The following is a 22,234-nucleotide window of genomic DNA, read 5'->3' as shown; positions in this document are numbered from 1 at the left end:
AATCGAATCAGCACAACTGAGGATGAGCGACTCAGAGGAAGAGAATCTCGGAGGGGAATGTCAGAGAAAATGGGATGCGTTGGGCTGTGCAGTTGAAGGTGGCCGTTGTTTTCTCCATCTGTATGCAACAGTCCCACTCAACTGGGAAAATGCATGGCACGTGACCTGTGCAGTACCGTGAAGCCGTTTCTATGGGCTTGTTTGTATGTTTTCTTAAAACCCGAATGATTTTAATTAAAGTACTTTTAGTTTGTGGCATAACTTTTCAAAAGCGATTTTGTGATTTTTATTTTTTTGAATCAGGCAGCAACCGATTTTTCTAAGAATCACTTCAGTGATTCTCTAAAAATTTTAAAGTGACGCCTAATTTCTATGAAAAAGAAAAATTCAACACATTAGAAGTGTTTTTCCCAAACACGTCCTAACCGATGCTACAATACATAATGTCAAATACACAACAGGCTCCATTCAGAAGTAAACACAATCCTCAAGTAAAAGAGAGTACATTCTCAAATGAACTGGAAAAAAATGTTCAACATTGTATAAGTTGGTCCCGGGTTCAGAAATAACTCGTTGAATTTGTAATTTGACAAAATTTCTTAATGACACAATTACTTGAAAGTTGGTTTTCTACAACCACTAAACACCTACGTGAAAAATTAACAAAGAAAAGATCTCAAGAACTTGATAAAATCATCACCAACTATGCTGCATTCCTCAGTCTGTTATGCCAGGACCTGAGTTCTCTACATCAATGTCTCCCAAGCCAGTGTCTTCCTCTTCTTCACTGCCTTCATCGCCACTGATTTCCTCGTTCTGATGACTTAGCTTAGCCATATGCTCAGCAAGTAGTTTATCGTCCCGTTCACTCACCTGAATCAATGCACCACATCAGGGACATGATATAAAGATAGCTAATTTCTAATGTGACAGCAAAATTAAATAAAGAGCAAGTTCTAACAGAAAGTTTCCAAAGTGACTTAGCCAAAAACCAACAGACGTTAGGTTGGGAATTAAAAGATTGAAAGGAAACAAATTTAAGTAGAAGATGATTGAAACTCACAGCTCTGGGTGCCTCCTTTACGATAAGCTTTCCTTTATGGCGATCAATTTCTTCTGTGCAAGCAGCAATGGCATTATTGAGAATTGACATTCCTTGCTCCTGTCAGGCCAAATAGCAGTAAATACTAATATTATTCGCAAAGTTGATATGGTTAAACAAAATGCCCAACAACTCATTTTAAAGTATCCAAATAATCCGACATAGTCAACAATTGAGAGGATAAGACTCGCTATGTATACAGAGCTTAGTGAAAACTCTTGTGGAATCAATCAAAAGAACCCATGTTACAGAAAGGGCATGGATAATCGAATGAACTGGTTACTTTTTAGATGCTAACCGGTTTAGATCAAAATCACCTCAAATATTGGTTTTTCACATGGAGCACTCGTACACCTAGCTAGAGAAAGTCTACCACAAAAGCGACTCCTATTAAATTGATAGCTTTTGTTAAGAGTAGCCAGCAGCTGCAGTTTTGCAGTTATCCAGATGATGAAGACTGAGACACAGGAGTAAGAGGTTATGTTTCTCCAGAAGTAGTAGCTGCTCCCTAGACTAGAAATATTCTCCACTGAGAAAAGTTTAGCTCCCTTTTTACCATGTTACGTTCTCCAAAGTTATGCATCTTTTTTTAAACAGACTTTTCAAAAATAAAGGATGAGGTAAAGGGGGAGAGTGAGGTAGATTCTTCTTACTGCTTGGAGGGGAGCAGCTCTCTCTATTTGGAGGGTTGTCCACACATCATGATATGGTTTGAGCTCACTGCATCTTCAAAATGGGCTCTGGTGTCCCAAAATGAAGAGGGAGATGCCAAACCAAGAGGAGCCACAACACTAGAGCATTTTTAGCACATTTTCTATCCTCCTAAGTTTTTGGTTTCTGGAGTATAATCTTCAGTATTTTTTCTTTTTGTATTCTCCACAGCACGATATGTTGTCTATCTCAGTATTTGATTTTCTTTTATTACAGGAAAAAGTCAAAGTAACAAAATGGAAAGATACAAACTGTATACACCAAAGAACTTTTCATCCATTATGCATGCAATTTGGACTAGCACATAGGAGAAGAACAGCTGATAACAGGACTGAAGTTGGACTGTCTAAGAAGCAAATGACCATTCAACCCACCAAAAAGGAGGAAACAAGTTTGCTCCGTACTAAACACAGGCAATAAAATTATCCAGGGGGAAATTGTTTGCTAGACTGTGTCATTACCTTGTCAAGAGTCTGAGTAGTAAGAACATAAAGCGGAGGAGCAACCAGTTTAATTTTCACTGGACAATCCTTATTGCCCGCCGCTTCTGCTTTCCGCATTGCTTCCTGAATAGTGAAAGATAGAACAAGTTTTAAAGCAGACAGTACTTAAAACGGTACCTTCTAAAGTAAAATCCCAATTATTAAACAGATTAGGCCAATCAAATAAAATAAAAAGTGGCAAAGAAGGACACCAATAAAACCTTAATGTGAAGCACACCATCAAACTGGAAACATTTCATTTCAATATCAGCCCGAATTTTCAATGGTTGTGGAGTCATTCTTCTCCTAATATTCTTTACCAAAGCATCCTTCACTTCCTCAGATATAGCAGGGACCACCTTTGTCACCTATAAAATGAGGGACATGAAAAGTGGCCATTGTCATCAACAGGAAGAATATGGTGAGGTTCTTCATAAACAAAGATTACCTCCTGTCCATCAGGGCCAACTTCTTTAACTTCACGAGTGAGGGAATTCAGAACCGAATCAGGGTCAGTCACAATTATCTTAAATGCCTGCAACAACCAAAAGGTAAAAAAGAAAAAAGGTTCTTAGCTGTAAATACAAGAGAAAAAGAAAAGAAAGGACCCCCACAAATCCCCCCGCCCCCAAAAAAAAAAAAAAAAAAACATAAAAAAACCTCCAATAAAGTGATAAATAATCTCAAATGCCTCAAAAGCATGACCATATTTTCGGTATAAAGGCCATCCGACGTGGATGTATAAATCCTGTTATAAGACATTTGCATATCGTCAACAAATCTTAAATATGAAGAAACAAACAAAAATTCCAGCGCCAGAGGCAGTAGGTATTTTATGTGAATGATAAAATTAGATCCATTACTCACATTACCAACACCACAGTGCTACTTCTATTCAAATTGTCATCTATGTTTTTCATTGGTGAACAATACCAGTAAGAATATGCCCTCGAGGCTTGTCTCATGGACCAAGCAGTTGGGTTAGAGATCAGGAAGTTCTAGATTTGATTCCATAAAGAAGTGAATTCTACCCATCAAACAAAATGTATTGTTGGGAATATTAATAATTGAAATATTAACAACCCAATTCATAACACTCAACTGAAACTTTTTGCCAATCAAAAAAATAAATAAATAAATAAATATAAAAATACTCAACCAAAACTTCAAAAGTTAACTTTAACATGATCAATCAGTCTCAAACACCCCAACCACTGTCACCACCCCCGCCCCAATTCCTCTGGATTCCGTTCCCAGAGCTATCTTAGAAGTGGACTTCCATCTTTCTAACCATTTCAAGTTAAGAAGATGAGAAGGCAGCACTCTAGCCCTCCGACATTTCCACACTGCCACCATTAATCCCCACCATCACTGTTGCAGTCTTAGCACCCAGTTGTCAGTTGCAATGCATCTTCCATGGTCCCTAATATAAAATACCGGAATGGTTTACTAACAAAAAAGCAAGCCAGGTTAACAACATTCTGAAACAATCCATGATTCTATTGTGGAAACCCATTACAAAAGCTTTCAATTCTACATAGCTGAGAAACTTTCATGAAAAGAGCCATAATATCAAGAGATGAATCTACCATACTTCTACAAATTCACAAAACTAGAATAGCAACATTAAACCATATCATATTAATAGAAGAACACAGCTTGCAATTATAATTAGGTACCCTAAAACTCCATCCAAAATACCTCTAATTCGAGCCGCATTATAATTACGATGATCAGCCCAAAAATTATGCAATGAAATCAGTAGTTTGTGAATATATTGCAACAATTTCTATGAACTTTTAATATTTTCCACCACAAGCAAAACAATGATATCTACGAGTCATTTAACTCAATCCCCATAAAGAAGCATCTTACAATACGTTTGGAAACAAAGGATAACCTGCGATTTGGCTTAGTTTAGTTTGTTAATGATTTGAAAACAAAATCAATTCTCAGCAACCAACCACTAGAATCGACCCAATGTACCTCCAAATCAAGCTGCATCGTCTCGGCAACATGCCGCATAATCGAGTGAACAAGCTTGCTCTTGTTGTACCTCTCCTCGCACGCCTGAATATCCTCCTCTGAAACCCTCCTCTTGCTCAAATCAATATACCCTTTTTCCTTATCAACCCTAAGGACCATCACAGGCTCGATGCGTCCCACCTTGATCAGGCTACTCACGCTTCGAATCCGACGTCGAGAGAGCTCGGAGAAGAGGATCATACCCTCGATGTTGTTGTACTCGAGCAGCGAGACGTACGCGCCCATGTCGGCGATGTTATTGACCTGAATCATCACCGCCATGTCCACTTCTGGGTACTTGGCTTCGTACATGCGGCACTCCAAATTGGGCGTGTTCGTCGCCATGGATTGGGGATTGCGGATTGCGGCTCTGTCGGGATTTCTAGGGTTTTCTCTGGGAGTGTTTGGGGAGCGATAAATTTAACAGTTGTACGATGCCTCGCCGTTAAAGGTAGGGTTTTGACTTATTTCGATTTTGTAAATGAGACTAGCAATCAGCCAGAGGCAAACATCAGCGACCACAGTTTGATCCAAGAGATAAAACTCATAAAAGTACTTCGAGGCTTCGACTGGCGAGTGTGAAATCCATTTGCGGCTTCTCAGGGTATTTTTAAGCAGTGGTAAGAGCAACGACGTCGTTTTTGTTATACGTTTAAGTGGAAAGGTACCAACCTTAGGACAGGTGGAATGCGAGTGTAACGTAAGTATGATGGGAAATAGTAAAGTTTATACATATATTACATTTGATTCCCTTAAAAAATGTTATTTTTTAATAAGTGTTTTCAAAAATCATTTTTCAAAAAATATTTTTGAAACTATTCCGTATAGACTTTTTTGTTAAGTTGAAAATCAAAACAAAAAAAACATGTTTGACCATAAAAATCTGTTTCTATTTTTAAATAACATCTTTTAATTATTTTTAATTATTTTTACTTAATTTTTTTATATTATTTTCACTTATTTTTAATTATTTTTTTAAAAATAATTATATGATTAAAAATAAAACATTAAACATCAAAAATATTTTTAAAAATATTAAAACTAGGTTTCAAATAGATTTTTATTATATAAAATATCAAAAAACAATTCTCAAAAATCGTCTTTTGTAATCATTCATAAAAATAATTGTCAAAAACCCTAAATATGAATTAAAATGTTTGAGTAATTATTTTTAAATAAGATAAAATTAAACAATATCAAAATTAAGATATAAATAAATACTATGAAATATTTATCCTATAATCTTTTTAATTAACCATAATTTTTGACATGCGATGAAAAACTAGCTTTAGGTATCATAAAATCATCCATGAACATAATCAATTTATCATATTTGGGTGGAAAATTTGGTGGGATAGGAGCTTGCCTTAAAAAGGGAGAAGGGAAGATTGATAGCACAAAGAAAGGTTGTTTTTTTTTTTATTAAATTAGTTGAACCTATTATCACTCATTGGCTTTATATTTCATGGTAGTAGAGACTATGCAAGGAATTGTTATTCATATTAATTTCCAACAAATTTTGAAAATATATGAATATCGTAATGAAAATAACCATACTTTTAAATTTATAATCTAAAGTATTAGAAATTTTTTTCATATTTATGGGATTTATTTATTTTGATAAAATAAATAACTCAATGTTTAAAATAATTTTAAAAAATAAGTAAAAATAATTAATTTATTTTTAATTTTATATTTTTATTTGACCTAATTATGATTTATTTTTATTTATTTGTTATTTTTGGGCCTTCGTTATTACTCCTTTTTCCAAGATTATAACTTATTAGGATTATCATATTAATTTAAAATAAGTTTCATGCGGTGCAAATTTTTGAAATTTTTGGAAATCAGATTCCCATGACTTAACCATTGTGTTCCTTGCTGAGCAAGAAATGGTACCCAATTCATGGGATGAATACCTTCATTCTGATTCTCCCTTTTCCTTCGACAGAGAGGAGGAATATGCAAAAGGCCTTTGGATCGGAGAGAATTTAGAAATGAAAGCAGATGGTCATCCATGTCAACGGCCAAAAATCATGCAGTAGGTTAAGATGCTACACCGCAAAGGACGCGAACAAAGCCACATCTATCGTGCCCAGTGTCCCATTTTCTCCGACCTTCCCAAGCAAAGCCAAAAAGGAAGAGGCAAGTCACAGCAGAAGCTACAAAAGCAAAAGATCACTTCCTTCATCAAGGCCCACTACTCTCTCACAATCTCTCTCTTAGGGTTTCAAATTCCACGTCGCCGGAGCGAAATGGAGGATGTTGCTCAGGCAGCTGGAGTCGACGCACTGAGTGTGATCGGCATGGTCGCCGCCGCCGCTCGTAAGGCCAACACCCACCGGAGGAACTGCGAGAAAATCTCCAACCATGCGAGGATGATCGGGAACCTGTTGGAGAAGCTGAATGCGCCTGAGCTGAGGAGCTTTCCGGCCACCGGAGAGCCGTTGCATCTGCTGGAGGAGGCTTTGAGGAAGGCGCTTGTTTTGGTGGAGAGTTGCAGAGACAGGAGCTATCTCTACCTACTTGCCATGGGGTGGAGCATAGTGTATCAGTTCCGTAGGGTTCAGGATGAGATCGATAGGTATCTGAAGCTCGTGCCGTTGATTTCGATGGTTCACGACCGTCGGATTCAGGTATGAACCTGTTTGGTAGAATGCGTCACTGTCGGTTGAACCGATAGACACATTACCGTTTTATTTCCCGGGAAAATGATGGGTAGTATAGTAATTTTACAAACAAAAGGAACAGTAGAATGATACCATCCTTTTCTTTTCTGAGAAGTTGGTGAATATTCATGATTTGAATGTGCATATGCTTAAGTAATAAAATATATAATTGCCCCTAATTTTATAATCATTTCATAGAATCTGCCATTGAATCTGTCTGTTCTCTCAAAGGAACCTAATCTATATGGCTTTTCATTCTAATTCCTTCCAAAAATAGTTTGAACATGCTGCAAGAATGAAAATTTTCTGACTGGTTCAATTGGATTTTGGATAAATTTACACATTGAATATTTTTAAATGGCTTTTCATGGATCAGTTGGTAGTAATTAAGACTTTGTTAGAATCTGAAGGAAGGTTTGCAGGCCATTGAGGCAGATCATGGAGAATACACTCTTGATGGTGAGGATATGATGGCCCAGAATGTTATTCTGAAACGAGATCGTACAAAGAAAGACGCAGACGTATTGGAGAAGTCACTGTCTCGCCGATATCCTGATTTGAGATTCCATGAGGCTCTCCAAGAAGAGAAAGAGAAGCTGCAGATTGAGCTACATCGTTCACAAGTGGACAATGACCCTAAGCAGTGCCTTGTAATTGAACATCTTATTGAAGTCACTGAAAATGTTGTTAATGTTCCAGGTGAAAAGCTTGTTGATGCACATGCTTACATAGGATCTGGGTAAGTGTTCTTATACAGTAGTAAGGACGATTTAGTAATTTGTGTGCTATCCGACTAAGTGGTTTTGTACTGAAGGTATGAAGCCAATGCCAAATCTTGCCATGGGGGCCATGGTTCACAACCTGAAGATCAAGATGAATCTGAGTGGCAGGCTGATCTTTTTGGCTGTTGCAGGGAGCCTTGTTTAAGTAAGTTCCTGAATCTATTTCTTATTTCTAACAGTTCAATAGTCAAGTCACACACCAGATAGAGATGATAATTGTTATTATGGTGTCCTCAACACATGATGAATGGTTGAGGCCATCCAAATATATCATTCTCAAAAACCATTGGGTTAACTAATTTCAAGTGATCTTATTGTCCAATTTTGTGTATTTCATTAGAACATTTCAAACTAGGTATTGATAACCATACTTTATTCTAGTGTAGATTTGAAATACTTTCTATCTTGATTGTTGAATTTTTCTGTTCATCAATCTGTTTTATTTTCTGATACAGGCTTGAAGAACTGCTTCTATCCCTGTGGAACATTTTCTTTTATAGCTAATGTGGTGTCAAAAGGAAAAATATGTAAGCTCACTCAACTGTAAAATATAATTAATAATTTATGTGCCAGTTGAATTCACATATGAAAGATTCAATATATGAATGCATAAGAGCTATTAACTTGGACATCACTCATTTTTGATAAACAGGACCCTCCTTTCTGTAAATAGAAAGAATCACCTTTTTGAAATTCTGCTTGATTTTGTTATCTTTATCTATGTTCTACCGTGTTACCTTACTGAAAGTAGAAGCTAGCGATCCCCCGGCATGGTTTGAGATTCTGTTGTTCTGTTACATATATCATCAATTTTAGTAACATTTTCAGGGAAGTTCCTGTATTTAACCTGTTGCCTTCAACAGTTCAATTCATATTAATTTTGATGGCCTGAGTTTTCTTTTTCTCTTAACTACAGCTCGTGAACGTGCATGTAATGAGCTAATGGCATACTCCCTCTTCTGTGGTTGTTGTTGTTACACTTGTTGTGTGAGAAGGAACCTACGGAAACACTTCAACATAGAGGTATCTTCTCTCTACTAAGAAGAGCTCTGAGGTTTGAATTTCTAAATGATATATTTCCTTTTGTGCCAAGCATTTCAATTCAATGCTTGAATAAATTAATGCATAAGCAGCTAATTGAACTTCTGCAAGATCAGAAAACAATTGGAGCAAATATGGACTTTTGTAGTTTATGATTTTATCTTACAGATCAATTGTATGGCCATGCCTTCTGTAAGTAGCAAGTTTTGATGAGGAACTGTGCTTGTTTCTTCTCTTAGACATCCCTTGGAAGAGATTGCTGGAATCATTTTATTAAGTTTTTCACTAACTATAATCTGCCTCATTTTATTTCTTAGGGTGGTTCATGTGATGACTTCTTAACCCATCTAATGTGTTGCTGCTGTGCAATGGTTCAAGAGCGGCGTGAGCTTGAACTGAGGAACTTTGATGGTATGTGTTGGACTGATCTTGTCATCTATCATTTCATAGTTCCTGCTAAAATTAGGTCCCAATCTCAGCAAATAATCTGTCTTAGCACATTGGTACTAACTCTCAAAGATCTCTTCTATAAAGCACCTGATTTTATAAGATGATCACCATCATTCATTGAATTTTTGTGGGTTTCTAGGTTTTTTTTTTATTTTTATTGTGAAGAAAACTAGAGAAGGAAAAGGGAAATGCAAAAAGGAAAATAAAGTTATGGAAAAAGAATAACAAGTTTGAGCCTAGTAAAATATTGTCTTCTTTCTTTTCCTCACTTTTTAAACATAAAATTGAGTTTCCCTCTTCTTCCATCATATTCGCTTTTCCTTGTTAATTTGTGAAGAAAATATTCTTCTTTTTTTCTGTGTCAAAACTGAATACAAAGGACCTATATATATACAAGTGGGATTCCTAATCTAAGCCATATAATATGCACAATCACTATCTCTAAGGAAACAATAACTAATTAGGAGAGATTCTCTCATCCATAAAATAGAAAGTATCCTAACACAATCCTTCTAATCTTGGCACTTAATTACAAATCATAATCCCATATTTCCACACTCCCCCTCAAGTTGGGTGGTAGATGTCTAGCATTCCCAACTTGCTTTTCATGTTTTCGTAGGTGGCCTTTGGAAGTGCTTTTGTCAGAATGTCTGCTGTTTGACGACTTGAAGGAATATACATAAGTCTGATTGTTCCCCCTTCAAGTTTCTCCTTGATGAAGTGACAGTCTATCTCCACGTGCTTGGTTCTGTCGTGTTGAACTGGATTCTTTGCAATACTTATGGTAGCCTTGTTATCACACAAAACTGTCATAGTGGAGTTTGATATAATTCCAAGTTCCTTGAGTATTCTTTGGAGCCACATTCCTTCACATATCCCATGAGCCATTGCCCTGAATTCTGCCTCTGCACTGCTTCTCGCCACTACGGACTGCTTCTTGCTTCTCCAAGTCACCAAGTTTCCCCACACATAGGAACAATACCCAGTAGTTGACCTCCGATCTGTCAAGGATCCTGCCCAATCAGCATCTGTGAATACCTCAACTTCCCTACTTGAGGTTTTCTTGAAGTAGAGTCCTCTACCCGGGCTCTTTTTAAGGTACTGTAAAATTCTGTATACGGCTTTCATGTGTCTTTCAGTGGGATTGTTCATGTAGCGGCTTACCATGCTCACAGCGAAACCAATATCAGGCCTTGTGTGAGTTAAGTAGATCAACTTTCCTACTAACCTCTGGTACCTGTCTTTGTCAGTTGGATGACTGTCATTATCTTTATCAATCTTACCAATAGGATCCATAGGCGTGTCCACTGGCTTACAACCTAGCATTCCAGTCTCCTGAAGTAGATCAAGGACATACTTCCTTTGCGTGACCACAATTCCCTCCTTAGTTCTGCCAATTTCCATGCCAAGAAAGTATCTGAGTTGTCCAAGATCTTTGATTTCAAATTCTCTTGCTAGCAGCTTCTTGAGATTCCCTATCCCTTCTTCATCGTCTCCGGTAATTATAATATCATCAACATAGACAATGAACAAAATCATTTCACCTTCCTTAGAGTGCTTCATAAACAGTGTGTGATCTGCTTGACATTGGATGAACCCATGTTTTTTCACAACTCTAGTCAGTCGATCAAACCAGGCCCTAGGTGACTGTTTTAGACCGTATAGGGACTTTCTCAGTTTACACACTTTTCCTGAATTTTCTGGAGTTTCCATACTAGGTGGAATCTTCATGTAGACTTCCTCTTCTAGTTCTCCGTTGAGAAATGCATTTTTGACATCAAGTTGGTGCAGATTCCAATCCAAATTTACTGCAACTGACAATAACACTCTGATGGAGTTGAGCTTTGCTACTGGTGCAAATGTCTCTTCATAATCAATGCCATAGGATTGAGTAAATCCTTTAGCTACTAGTCGAGCCTTGAACCTGTTTATACTTCCATCTGGATTGTGTTTCACGGTAAATATCCACTTGCATCCAACAGGCCTCTTACCCTCTGGTAATTCTGAGATTTCCCATGTCCCATTTTTCTCTAATGCTTGTATTTCTTCCTGAACAGCAGTCTTCCATTCAGGTTGTTGAAGTGCTTCTTGGATGTTGGATGGGATACGATCATCTTCAAGAGAAGTGATGAACGCTTGGAAATTCTGTGAAAGCTTTCCATAGGACACATGATTACTGATTGGATGCTGAGTGCAGGATCTTACACCTTTCCTTAAAGCAATGGGTTGATCAAGATCATCAAGGTCATTATTGGAATTTAGATCATAAATTGTGTTACCTGGTTGTGAGTTTGGGTTGCTTGGATCCTGGTCCAATTCTTGGTTCTGCTCAGGTGAAGTGCTGTCCTCGGGCTCCTTTTGAGGAGGTTTCTCAGGCTTTTCCTTTAAATTTTTTCTAGAATAAACTATTACCTCTTTACTGCCTTGTGTAGTTGACTCAGGTATGACAGAAGGGACATCCAAGGAATTGTTTTCGGGGACAGAAAGAGTAGTATCTGTTTGAGGAGGCAGTGATGAACTCAAAGGAGAAGTAGTGCTGATTTCGGTTTCCCAGAATTGGAATTCATCTGTGGACCAGTTCTCCCCCTGAATTGCAATTTTGGGGTAGAAGGGTTGATTTTCGAAGAAAGTGACATCCATGGAAATGTAGAATTTCTTGGTTGTTGGAGAGTAGCACTTGTATCCTTTTTGGTTTGGTGAGTACCCGAGAAAGATGCATTTAGTGGCTGTCGGATCAAGTTTACTACGTAGGGACTTATGGATGTGAACGAAAGCAGTACAACCAAAGACTTTGATTGGGATAGACGAGATTATTCGAGCGGATGGATATGCAGCGAGAAGGATTTGACACGGGGTTTTAAATTGAAGAATCCTAGAAGGCATTCGGTTGATCAAGTAGGTTGCTGTGAGTACAGCTTCACCCCATAATTGTTTAGGCACGTTTGAAGCTATCATGAGGGATCGTGCAACCTCCATCAAATGTCTATTTTTCCTTTCTGCAACTCCATTTTGCTGTGGAGTATCAATGCACGAGCTTTGATGTACGATGCCATTCTCCAGAAGATATGACCCAAGAGTGTTGTGATAGTATTCTCGAGCATTATCTGTCCGAAGGACTTGAATTTTTGCCTGAAACTGCGTTTGAACCATGTTGTTGAAGTTTTCAAATATTTCCCTCACTTCTGATTTCTTCTTCATAAGGAATACCCAAGTCACTCGAGTGTGGTCATCAACAAAGGTGACAAACCATCTAGAACCTGTAATGTTGTTGATTCTAGAGGCCCCCCAAACATCACTGTGAATCAAGGAAAAAGGATGAGATGGTTTGTATGGTTGAATGGAATAGGAGTTGCGAGTATGTTTGGACAATTGACATATTTCGCATTGAAAATTTTTGGAATTTTTATTGAATAATGATGGATATAGTTTTTCAAGATAGGAAAAATTTGGGTGACCTAATCGGTAGTGCCATAACATAACTACACTATCCGTCTTGGTACTAGGGTTGGAAACTACACAAGCAGTCTTCATTGGTAGCCTTCGAATTTCGTCAGCTCTTAGAAGGTAAAGTCCAGCACGCACCTTAGCATTGCCAATCCTCTTCCCAGAGTTCAAGGCCTGAAATTCACACATGTGAGGAAGGAATTTAGTAACACAATTAAGATCCTGTGTTAGTCTACTTATAGACAATAGGTTGCAATCCAATTTCGGAACATAGAGCACGGAGTGAAGAGTAATATCCTTGGAAATAATAACTGAACCTGTGCCGAATACCCTAGAAAGGGTTCCATCGGCAATTCGAACAGAGGAATTGTTATGGCAAGGAGTATATTCATGAAAAACCATGAGATTCCCAGTCATGTGATCTGAAGCTCCTGAGTCCACTATCCATGTAGTGTGATTTTCCTGTCTAACATTTAGGGCATGGGAAAAAATACCTTTCTGGGCTACAGATGCGGTACCAATAGTTGTTCCAGTTGATTGAAGAGTCTGTTGGAACATTTTCTGTAGTGCCTCCAATTGCTCTTTGCTAAACGGTCCAGGATTTGAGCTAGTGCCAGATGCGTCTTCTTCGGCTGTAGCGGTGTAACCCCGGCCTTCTCTGTTTTGCTGTGGCCGAGAAGGTTTCCAATCAGCAGGTTTACCGTGTAGATGCCAGCAAGTCTCTTTCGTGTGTCCAGGTTTTCTACAATGGTCGCACCATGGACGATTCTTCTTCGTTTGGTGGTTGTTGTTGTTGGATTGGGTTCCTCGTGCAACTAGGGCTGAGTTCTCAAGATTTTTGGAGGAATTTTGGGTTCCCAACATCACTTTTTGTCTGCTTTCCTCTCTGCGAATTTCAGAAAAAACTTCCCTAACACTAGGTAATGGCTTAATACTTAGAACTCTTCCACGTACCTCATCTAAATTCTTATTAAGGCCAAGTAAAAATTTGTAGATGCGTTCCTTTTCAATGACCTTCTTGTATGGGAGTCCATCTTCGGGACACTTCCAAACCAATTCTTCATAAATATCGAGTTGTTGCCAATACCGTGTAAGGATATTAAAATATTCGGTAACAGTTGAATCTCCTTGTCGAAGATCCTGGAGAATACTCTTGATTTCGAAAATCGCCGAGGTATTATCGATGTTGGAGTAGGTCTCTCTAGCTGCATCCCATATCTCCTTTGCTGTGCCATAATACATGAAGTTTTCTCCTATGTCATTGGTCATAGAGTTAATTAACCAAGACATCACCATACTATTTTCCAACTTCCAGGTTCGGTATCCTGGATCATCTTCCTTTGGCTGAACAATGGCTTCCGTAAGGTATTCTTCCTTACCTTTCCCGCAGATGAAAATCCGAACAGATTGAGCCCATTGAATAAAATTCTGCCCATTGAGTTTATGACCTGTTATGGGAAGAATGATGCCGTATGTGGTGCTGGCACTGCCGGAGTGAACTGCTTCAGGTCTGGACGTCACCTCCGAGTTTGATCCTTCCGTTCTGCTCTCCATGGAAAAAGATGATTTTTTTTTTTTTATACGTGGTTCAGATCTGAATGCTCTGATACCATGAAGAAAATATTCTTCTTTTTTTCTGTGTCAAAACTGAATACAAAGGACCTATATATATACAAGTGGGATTCCTAATCTAAGCCATATAATATGCACAATCACTATCTCTAAGGAAACAATAACTAATTAGGAGAGATTCTCTCATCCATAAAATAGAAAGTATCCTAACACAATCCTTCTAATCTTGGCACTTAATTACAAATCATAATCCCATATTTCCACAATTTGCATCACAACCAAGCAAGAGAAATGGATTTTCCTTCTTGACTTTTTCCCTCTCGGTCATAATTTACCAGATTCAAACAGAACTCCATTAGGATAAGACTTCTTAGATGTGTACCGTCCAATGACAAGCCACTTTCACAAGCATCCTTAGAATAACTTCTCCCTTTTTTTTTTTTTTCTTTTTTTTTTGGGTGATAGGTGAGCATCCTTAGAATAACTGTTCCCCATGATAATACCATACTGGGAGTTCTTCTATTGTTAACTGCAATCTCAACTCTTTTGCAGGTTGCCAAGGGAGAAAAATGATTCCTCCACCATTCCAATACATGAAACCTTGAATCCCTGCCATATCTTGTGAGTTTAAAATATAGCTTACATTCTCGAGTTCCTAACATGGAGCGTTTATATTTCACCTTTATACTTAGGTATAATATAGCTGTTTACACATAACCTATCAAAAAAAATATAGCTGTTTACACATAGATAGATACAAGTACATATCTTCCACCCTTTGGGTATATAGCTTGTTACACAAACATATGCATAGAGATAACTTAAGCTTTACAGTTGTAGAGTAGTGTTGATACTAGCAATTTATGGGCACACTGTAAATATGAGACGGCGGTCTTGGGAATTGCAAATTTTCAGAAGATAGGCTGGATGCAAACTATGGGCTATGTATAAACAGACAAGGAGAAATGTTATTGTCATCTGCCTTTCAAAATTGCAAGTTGCCAATGTAGCTTCTGACCTTTTTATCTCTTTATATGATTGTGATTTGAGTATATTCTGAAAAACATTAAATATAAGCAAATGCAGTCAAGCCTAATCAATATCACCTTGTAGTTGAAATGTCAATCGCTTTTAATGAACCTACCCTCCAAACTAGAAAGTAAAGGAGACACATACCTTGCTTTTAGTTCAAAAAGATAATTCATCAGACCCATTACATTTTGCTGTCTGAACATGGGAAATACTACCCGTACTAATAAAGGGATTAGCAAAAGCCCAAGGGCTTAGTTCATTTTGTACCTACCATCCATTTGATATGAAAGAAATATAAGGCCAATTTGATAATTATTTTCGAAAACAATTTTGAAAAACAACTTTTGACAACAGTTTTTAAAAACAGTTATTTGTTGCTTTGTAGAATAAAATTATGTTTGAGCCTCAAATGTTTTTAATCTGTTAATCAGTTTTTATCTAATGATTTACGTATTTTCCTTCTGAAACACAATCAGCTGTATTTCTCCTTGTAATTGACTTAATTGGGAGCAATTGTAGGCTGTGTGCAGCATTTAATTGTGTCCCATGATTCCTAAAATCTGAATTCAACAGTAAATGCTGGGGAGACTGCCAATTGAGATGAATAGGTCGTGTTGACTTTGATTGACTTGATTGTCTATCTAAAATTATATTCTCTCTTTTTTTTTTGTTTAATTATACCAGCGTCTCAAATTAAAAAAATCAAATATTGGTTATTTGTATATTTTCTCTCAAGTTTTAATCTAGTTCTTAAATTATTTTCAAAGCTTAAATAAAAAAAATTGATTAACCCACTAGGATAGACCAATGAGGCGAATACTAGTGGTTCAATAAATAGCATAAAGTCTTGAGTTTAAATTTATCCGATTTTGATTATTATAGGGCGATTAGCATCCCAAGACTTTGGTCCTATGAAGAGTTCTAAGGACTTGGTCCAAAAATGTCATTGGATTAATATATATATATGATGACAAAATTTATATATTTAAACATATTATAAAATTTTCATATAAATATACAAGTGATTGGTATATAATTTTTTTTATCAAATTTTAACAAAAATACTTAATAAAATACCTTATTTAATATTTAAGTATAATTTAAGAAAAATTTGTTTAAAAAAATTGGGCATCAAATTAGGCATAAGTAAAAATATAAGGATGATTTTTTATAAGTTATCTTAAAAAATAAAATTTTTAATAATAAAATATCATTATAGAACACATTGAACATTCCCCTTCCTTTTTATGTATTTCGCTATATTATAAATGCATAGCCGTCGGTGTAGCAAACTTCACCAACATTGGGTGACGACAGACAAAAAACATCGGGTACTTGCACGGTTGCGTATGCATAATTTCCCTTTCTGGCTGAACCGCGGGTGAGAGGGTCCATCGGAATTAATCTTATACCGTGAAAGGAATTGGATTTTATGGGCCACTTCAAAACGACGTCGTTTCGATCAACAGATGGTCGTCGTTTTCAAATTCAGTACGCACGAATATAGCTCGAGAAATTCGCGAAAAATAACATAAAAATAAAAATAAAAACTAAAACAGGAAAAATAAAATAAAATTAAAAAAAGAGACGATTCAAAATGGCGTGAGAGTGAGAAGATCGCCATAGTCCCAGACTCTAGAGTCCACCGATCTGGTGGAGTAGGTCGCACAGTCACTGCGGTGGATCATCGTCTCCGCCTCCATTGACGAGGCTTCTTGATCTGCTACGCCTACTCTTCTCCATTGATGATTACGTGAGTTGATTTGGTTCTTCGTTTTTTTTTTCTTAAATTATTTTTTCGCTAATTCTTGATTGAATTTTAATAAATCGGAGATCTGGAAGTTCGGTTTTCGTTTTTTGTGATTTCATCGTAAGACAATGTGGTGATCTGTTTGGTCGCGAGAAAATCCTGAGGGGAAGAGAAAGGAAGATAGGAATTTTGCGTTCTACAATTTTGAATCAACTAGGTCTGGTAAAACTAGTTGGCGTAGTTTGAGTCCAATTTCGCACTTTTTTAAGAAACCAAAACTGATTGAAATTCTACATATATTTTTTTATTCTAGGAAAATTTGCAATGAGGTGAGAAGAAGATTTGTAATAATATTGATAATGAAAAAACCGAAAAAAATTGAACGTGCGGTCTCGTTCTTAATTGTGTGGTTGTTCGGTTGAAGATCTTATGTCTAACTAAGTTTAAAACTTTGGTCATAAGCTCTGTTTGTTTGGACAAAATACTTTCTGGGAAAATTTAGTTTAGGTTTAAAGGGGAAATTTTCCTTTTTCCAACATCTAACTAAATAGCCCAGATAAATGTTTGGCTAAATTGAAGAAGCCGTAAATGGAAAGATGTTTCCAGGGAAAAAAATTTCCTCTTAACTATTTCTGTCAGGAAAATATGAAAAACTTGAAATTGTAGGATGATACATTTTTTTTTTTTAATTTAAATGTGTTTTTTCCTTTTGTGTTTGTGTTATACAACTAATGAGTTCCTGTTATTCAATTTTGCAGCCTTTGTACTCTCAAGTAGCACCTCAGTTGAACGATTCATTAAATTTATTGTTGTATAAGCTGCATAAAGCACCATGTTAAGAGGGGGCATATAAGTGTTTTTTCGCATATTCAGGCATCAAACCTCCAGGATGATATTTTACTGTTCTAGTAATTGTTAGATTTTTGCATAAGATGGTTTTCAGTAGAATTGCAGAAATTATTTCTGCCTCAGCTAGTCGCTTTTCAGCTCCTCAGTCTTCTACCATCCCGTATGTGTCATCTGGGTTATCCCCTCAGGCAGGTTCTGGTCATGGTTTTGGTTTTCCCAGCACTGGACAGAAGAGTAATTTGCGACTCTCCTCATCCCTCCAAGATTTCTCAGCATATCGTCGACTGAATCTAGAAGAAGGTGATCTCAGCCTTGAGGCTGATAGGAGTCTAATCCTGGCAAAACAACCTCATCCCTTACAAGGAGAAAATGGTGGCTTAAGTTTTTCTAAGGAAAAGGGACTGCCAGCAAACCCATTTGTTCGGAAGAAGTGGGTGCGAGCCCTCATGGTTCTCCTGTGTCTGCTGTCATTTGCTTCTCTTATATATATTGTTTCAATATACTTTTATTCTAACTGGTCTCAAGAGGCATCCAAATTCTATGTTGTACTTGATTCTGGGAGTACTGGAACTCGAGCTTATGTATATAAAGCAAACATTGCTCACAAGAAAGATGGAAGTTTCCCCATTGTATTGAGATCATTTGCGGAAGGTCCTAAAAAAAAACCAAGTTCACAGAGTGGGCGTGCTTATGATCGAATGGAGACGGAACCTGGACTTGATAAGTTGGTGAATAATGTATCTGGCTTGAAAGCTGCAATAAAACCTCTTCTTCGATGGGCAGAGAAACAAATCCCCAAGCATTCACATAAGTCTACTTCTCTCTTCCTTTATGCCACAGCTGGTGTACGCAGGCTGCCGAAATCTGATTCAGACTGGCTTCTTAACAATGCACGATCCATAATGAAGGATTCACCTTTCTTGTGCCATGAAGAATGGGTTAAGATCATCACTGGCATGGAGGAAGCTTATTTTGGATGGATAGCTCTTAACTATCACACTCGTACATTAGGGTCCTCACTGAAACAAGCAACATTTGGTGCACTTGACCTGGGCGGCTCATCATTACAGGTTACTTTTGAGAGTAGGAATCATGTGCATAATGAAACTAACCTAAGTGTGAAAATTGGAGCTGTTAACCATCATCTAAATGCCTATTCTCTATCTGGATATGGTTTGAATGATGCCTTTGACAAGTCTGTGGTTCATCTTCTCAAGAAGCTTCCTGAAAGTGCTAATGCAGATCTACTTAATGGGAAAATAGAACTCAAGCATCCTTGCTTGCACTCTGGTTACAAAAAGCAATATGTCTGTTCTCATTGTGCTTCTCGCTTCCAAGAAGGTGGGAGCCCTCTTGTTGGAGGAAAAACCTTGGGCAAAGGAGGAAAACCAGGAATTGCCATCTGGCTTATAGGTGCACCAAAATGGGATGAATGCAATGCCCTTGCAAAAATTGCTGTAAATTTGTCAGAATGGTCGGATCTAAGTCCAGGGCTTGATTGTGAAGTACAACCTTGTGCTCTTTCTGATAACTCACCTCGTCCTTATGGCAAATTCTATGCAATGTCTGGCTTTTTTGTAGTGTATCGGTTTTTCAACTTGACTAAAGATGCCACGCTTGATGATGTACTGGAGAAAGGTCAAGAATTCTGTGAAAAAACCTGGGAAGTTGCAAAGAATAGTGTTGCTCCACAGCCCTTCATAGAACAATACTGCTTTAGGGCACCGTATATTGCTTTATTATTGAGAGAGGGTTTGCATATTACAGATAACCAAGTAACTATTGGTTCTGGGAGTATTACCTGGACACTTGGGGTTGCCCTGTTGGAAGCTGGGAATTCTTTTTCAGCTAGGATTGGGCTTCCTAGATATGAAATACTCCAAATGAAGATAAATCCAGTTTTTCTCTTTGTAGTTTTGGCTGTTTCATTGTTTTTTGTGCTTTGTGCATTATCATGTGTTGGCAATTGGATGCCAAGATTTTTCCGTAGGCCACATCTCCCGCTCTTTAGGCAGAACAGTGCATCTACTACATCAGTTCTAAATATTCCATCTCCTTTCCGGTTTCAGAGTTGGAGTCCTATCAGTTCAGGTAAGCTCTTCTTCAACACTAGTGAGTTGTGCATAATTCTAAAGCATTGTGAAATAATACCAGTATATATTCACTACAATCCCTGAAAATCATTTCTTATTCTGTTCTTATACTATTCTTAGCTGCTCATAAATTTTTGCTCTGTCATTTCCTAGAAGGGAAAAGAAGTATGCTTAACTTCTGGATTTTGTAGCTTTCCTCCCAAGAAATCTTCTCATGCAAGAGACCAAAACCCGTATAATGGAATGTTTGAAGACCGTAAAGAGAGTCCTCCCAATCTGAACAAAGCAATGGGATATTAAATTTGACACATGATAACATCCAGATCAAAGGCTTATCTTTAACATTTTAAGACCCTAATTTTTTTTATTAGCATGATGCATCTCAAGAGTTCTGTTGGAGCATCATACAAATCTTAGGAATCAATCACCTTATTCCATCCTATATCGGTTTAATAGACATTTGATAAATGCATATCTACATGCATACACACATGATATCCTTTTATTTACTAGACACATACATATGCACAAGCATGTTTTGTGGGTGCATGATTTTGAACCAGACTATCACTCTCAAAAATTTAAAAGCATTTGATGGGTTCATACAGCTTGTCCATAAAAAATTTAAAGATCGTTTAGATAATAATTCTAAGCTAAATATGTTTGGCATAAAATAGGAGAATTTCAGGCTCTTTCCAAAGTACTGCTGCATTTAGTTTTCTTCTTCCATTGAACTTTTTAACGAATTCTTTTGCATTTCCATGAGTGAGACCTTAGTTTCTCATTACCATGTTCCACGATCCTAACACTTGTGCATTGTTTCTCATGTTCATGGAGCTTTTTGTTTCTTGTTTATTTCATTATTTCCTTCCCATGGTCAGTATAACTATTTTGTTGTTAATTTATTTGTCCTTGTTTAACTTCTCAGGTGATGGAAGGGTGAAGATGCCTCTGAGTCCAACAATAGCGGGTGGCCAACACAGACCATTTGGCACAGGACATGGTTTCGGTGGCAGCAGCATCCAGCTTATGGAGTCTTCCTTATACCCATCAACTAGCAGTGTCTCACACAGTTATTCCTCAGGTAGCTTGGGGCAGATGCAATTTGACAATAGCACCATGGGCTCCTTCTGGTCCCCTCACCGAAGTCAGATGCATCTACAGAGCAGGAGATCACAATCACGAGAAGATCTTAATTCTTCATTAGCTGAGTCACACCTGGTGAAAGTTTAGAGGATGCTTCTCAAGAAATTTTGGTATGATCACTTGTTTCTTCTCCAAATACATTTTCATACAGAAAGATCAAATCAAGGTATTATTTTTTTGTACCATAGAGAATCCATGTCCTCTGAGAAGTAGATTGACCACTTAGAGACTTGATCTTTGATTGTTTCTCTGTTACATATATTTTTCTAACATCCTTCAAATATATTAGTAGGCGCTCGACTTCTTTAAGAATTATGGCTTTCTCCATGAACTTTTCCCATAATCATAAAGCCTGAACTGCTCTTATTCACTAGGAATACATCCATTTTCTTGTGTACGAGATTGAAGCAAACACAAGGCATGTAGAAAGGAGGCCAAAAACCTGTCCCATCTTCAGTTCTCATGAGCATTGTTTCTTCTGGTGCCTCAACTTTGGACTCATAATATTTGACTACCATTATGTGGTATAGACATATAGCTGCAGTCAGGATCCCATTATTCATTAGTTGACTCTCTTCCCAAGTCACCCTCCTTTACATCGGTATGTAATCAACCATAGTAAGCTTTCTTTCAACATTGAGATCATCCTTGAGCCTATAAATCTTTGAACTGTCTAACCATCAAACAATATCTCACTTGGTGTCCTTTAAAAGCCTTAATATAAATAATCGTTCTTCAGGGTCTCATTTTAGCCTATATATGATCAATTTGCCGCAGAATAGGTTGTCTTTTTATCACGTTAATCTCCAAGCAAATTATATTGCTGAAGCAATTCCACAATGATGTTTGTGTGGACCAATCTGGAGAAATAGTGGTAGAGTAAGCAACAACTATAATTCTCACATGGAACAGGACAGCAAGATTCATATTACATTTTCTAGTTCATGTGTCTTTTATTCATCTTTTTGCCCTTTTCTTTTGGGCTTTTTGAATTGGAAAATTTGCCGTACTTTGTTGCCTGAAGCTGTGAATGAATCCTCTATTCACTTTTGTGAACTGGGAAGTCTTTTCATTTGTGTAGACCAA

At 37.3% G+C, this 22,234-nt stretch overlaps 3 protein-coding genes across 5 annotated transcripts; 2 read left to right on the top strand and 1 right to left on the bottom strand.

The window, feature by feature from the left end:
* Positions 1-446: 446 nt before the first annotated feature.
* Positions 447-4,902, bottom strand: LOC117928964 (eukaryotic translation initiation factor 2 subunit alpha homolog). The gene is made up of 7 exons (XM_034849122.1): positions 4,282-4,902; positions 2,987-3,043; positions 2,744-2,830; positions 2,517-2,663; positions 2,275-2,379; positions 1,064-1,162; positions 447-873 (listed from the first exon to the last, which is right to left on the bottom strand). Exons 1-7 carry the CDS (start codon positions 4,663-4,665, stop codon positions 718-720), a joined length of 1,035 nt encoding a protein of 344 aa, XP_034705013.1. The 5' UTR covers positions 4,666-4,902; the 3' UTR covers positions 447-717.
* Positions 4,903-6,238: 1,336 nt separating this feature from the next.
* Positions 6,239-15,328, top strand: LOC117928978 (protein MID1-COMPLEMENTING ACTIVITY 1-like). Of its 3 annotated transcripts, none has more exons than XM_034849145.1 (7): positions 6,239-6,956; positions 7,412-7,728; positions 7,804-7,916; positions 8,227-8,298; positions 8,688-8,794; positions 9,130-9,223; positions 14,831-15,328. In XM_034849145.1, exons 1-7 carry the CDS (start codon positions 6,372-6,374, stop codon positions 14,881-14,883), a joined length of 1,341 nt encoding a protein of 446 aa, XP_034705036.1. In that variant the 5' UTR covers positions 6,239-6,371; the 3' UTR covers positions 14,884-15,328. The 3 variants fall into 3 exon arrangements, with proteins under 3 accessions (XP_034705036.1, XP_034705035.1, XP_034705034.1); XM_034849144.1 differs by having other exon boundaries at positions 7,400-7,728; XM_034849143.1 differs by having other exon boundaries at positions 7,391-7,728.
* Positions 15,329-16,879: 1,551 nt separating this feature from the next.
* On the top strand, positions 16,880-21,833 carry LOC117928909 (probable apyrase 7). The gene is made up of 3 exons (XM_034849015.1): positions 16,880-17,063; positions 17,819-20,000; positions 20,931-21,833. The coding sequence occupies exons 2-3, from the start codon at positions 17,993-17,995 to the stop codon at positions 21,233-21,235; spliced, it is 2,313 nt and encodes a 770-aa protein (XP_034704906.1). The 5' UTR covers positions 16,880-17,063; positions 17,819-17,992; the 3' UTR covers positions 21,236-21,833.
* The last annotated feature ends 401 nt before the right edge of the window (positions 21,834-22,234 follow it).

The sequence above is a fragment of the Vitis riparia genome, chromosome 13, assembly GCF_004353265.1.
Source record: "Vitis riparia cultivar Riparia Gloire de Montpellier isolate 1030 chromosome 13, EGFV_Vit.rip_1.0, whole genome shotgun sequence".
Taxonomy (NCBI): domain Eukaryota; kingdom Viridiplantae; phylum Streptophyta; class Magnoliopsida; order Vitales; family Vitaceae; genus Vitis; species Vitis riparia.
This window is presented reverse-complemented; position numbering and strand designations above follow the sequence as displayed.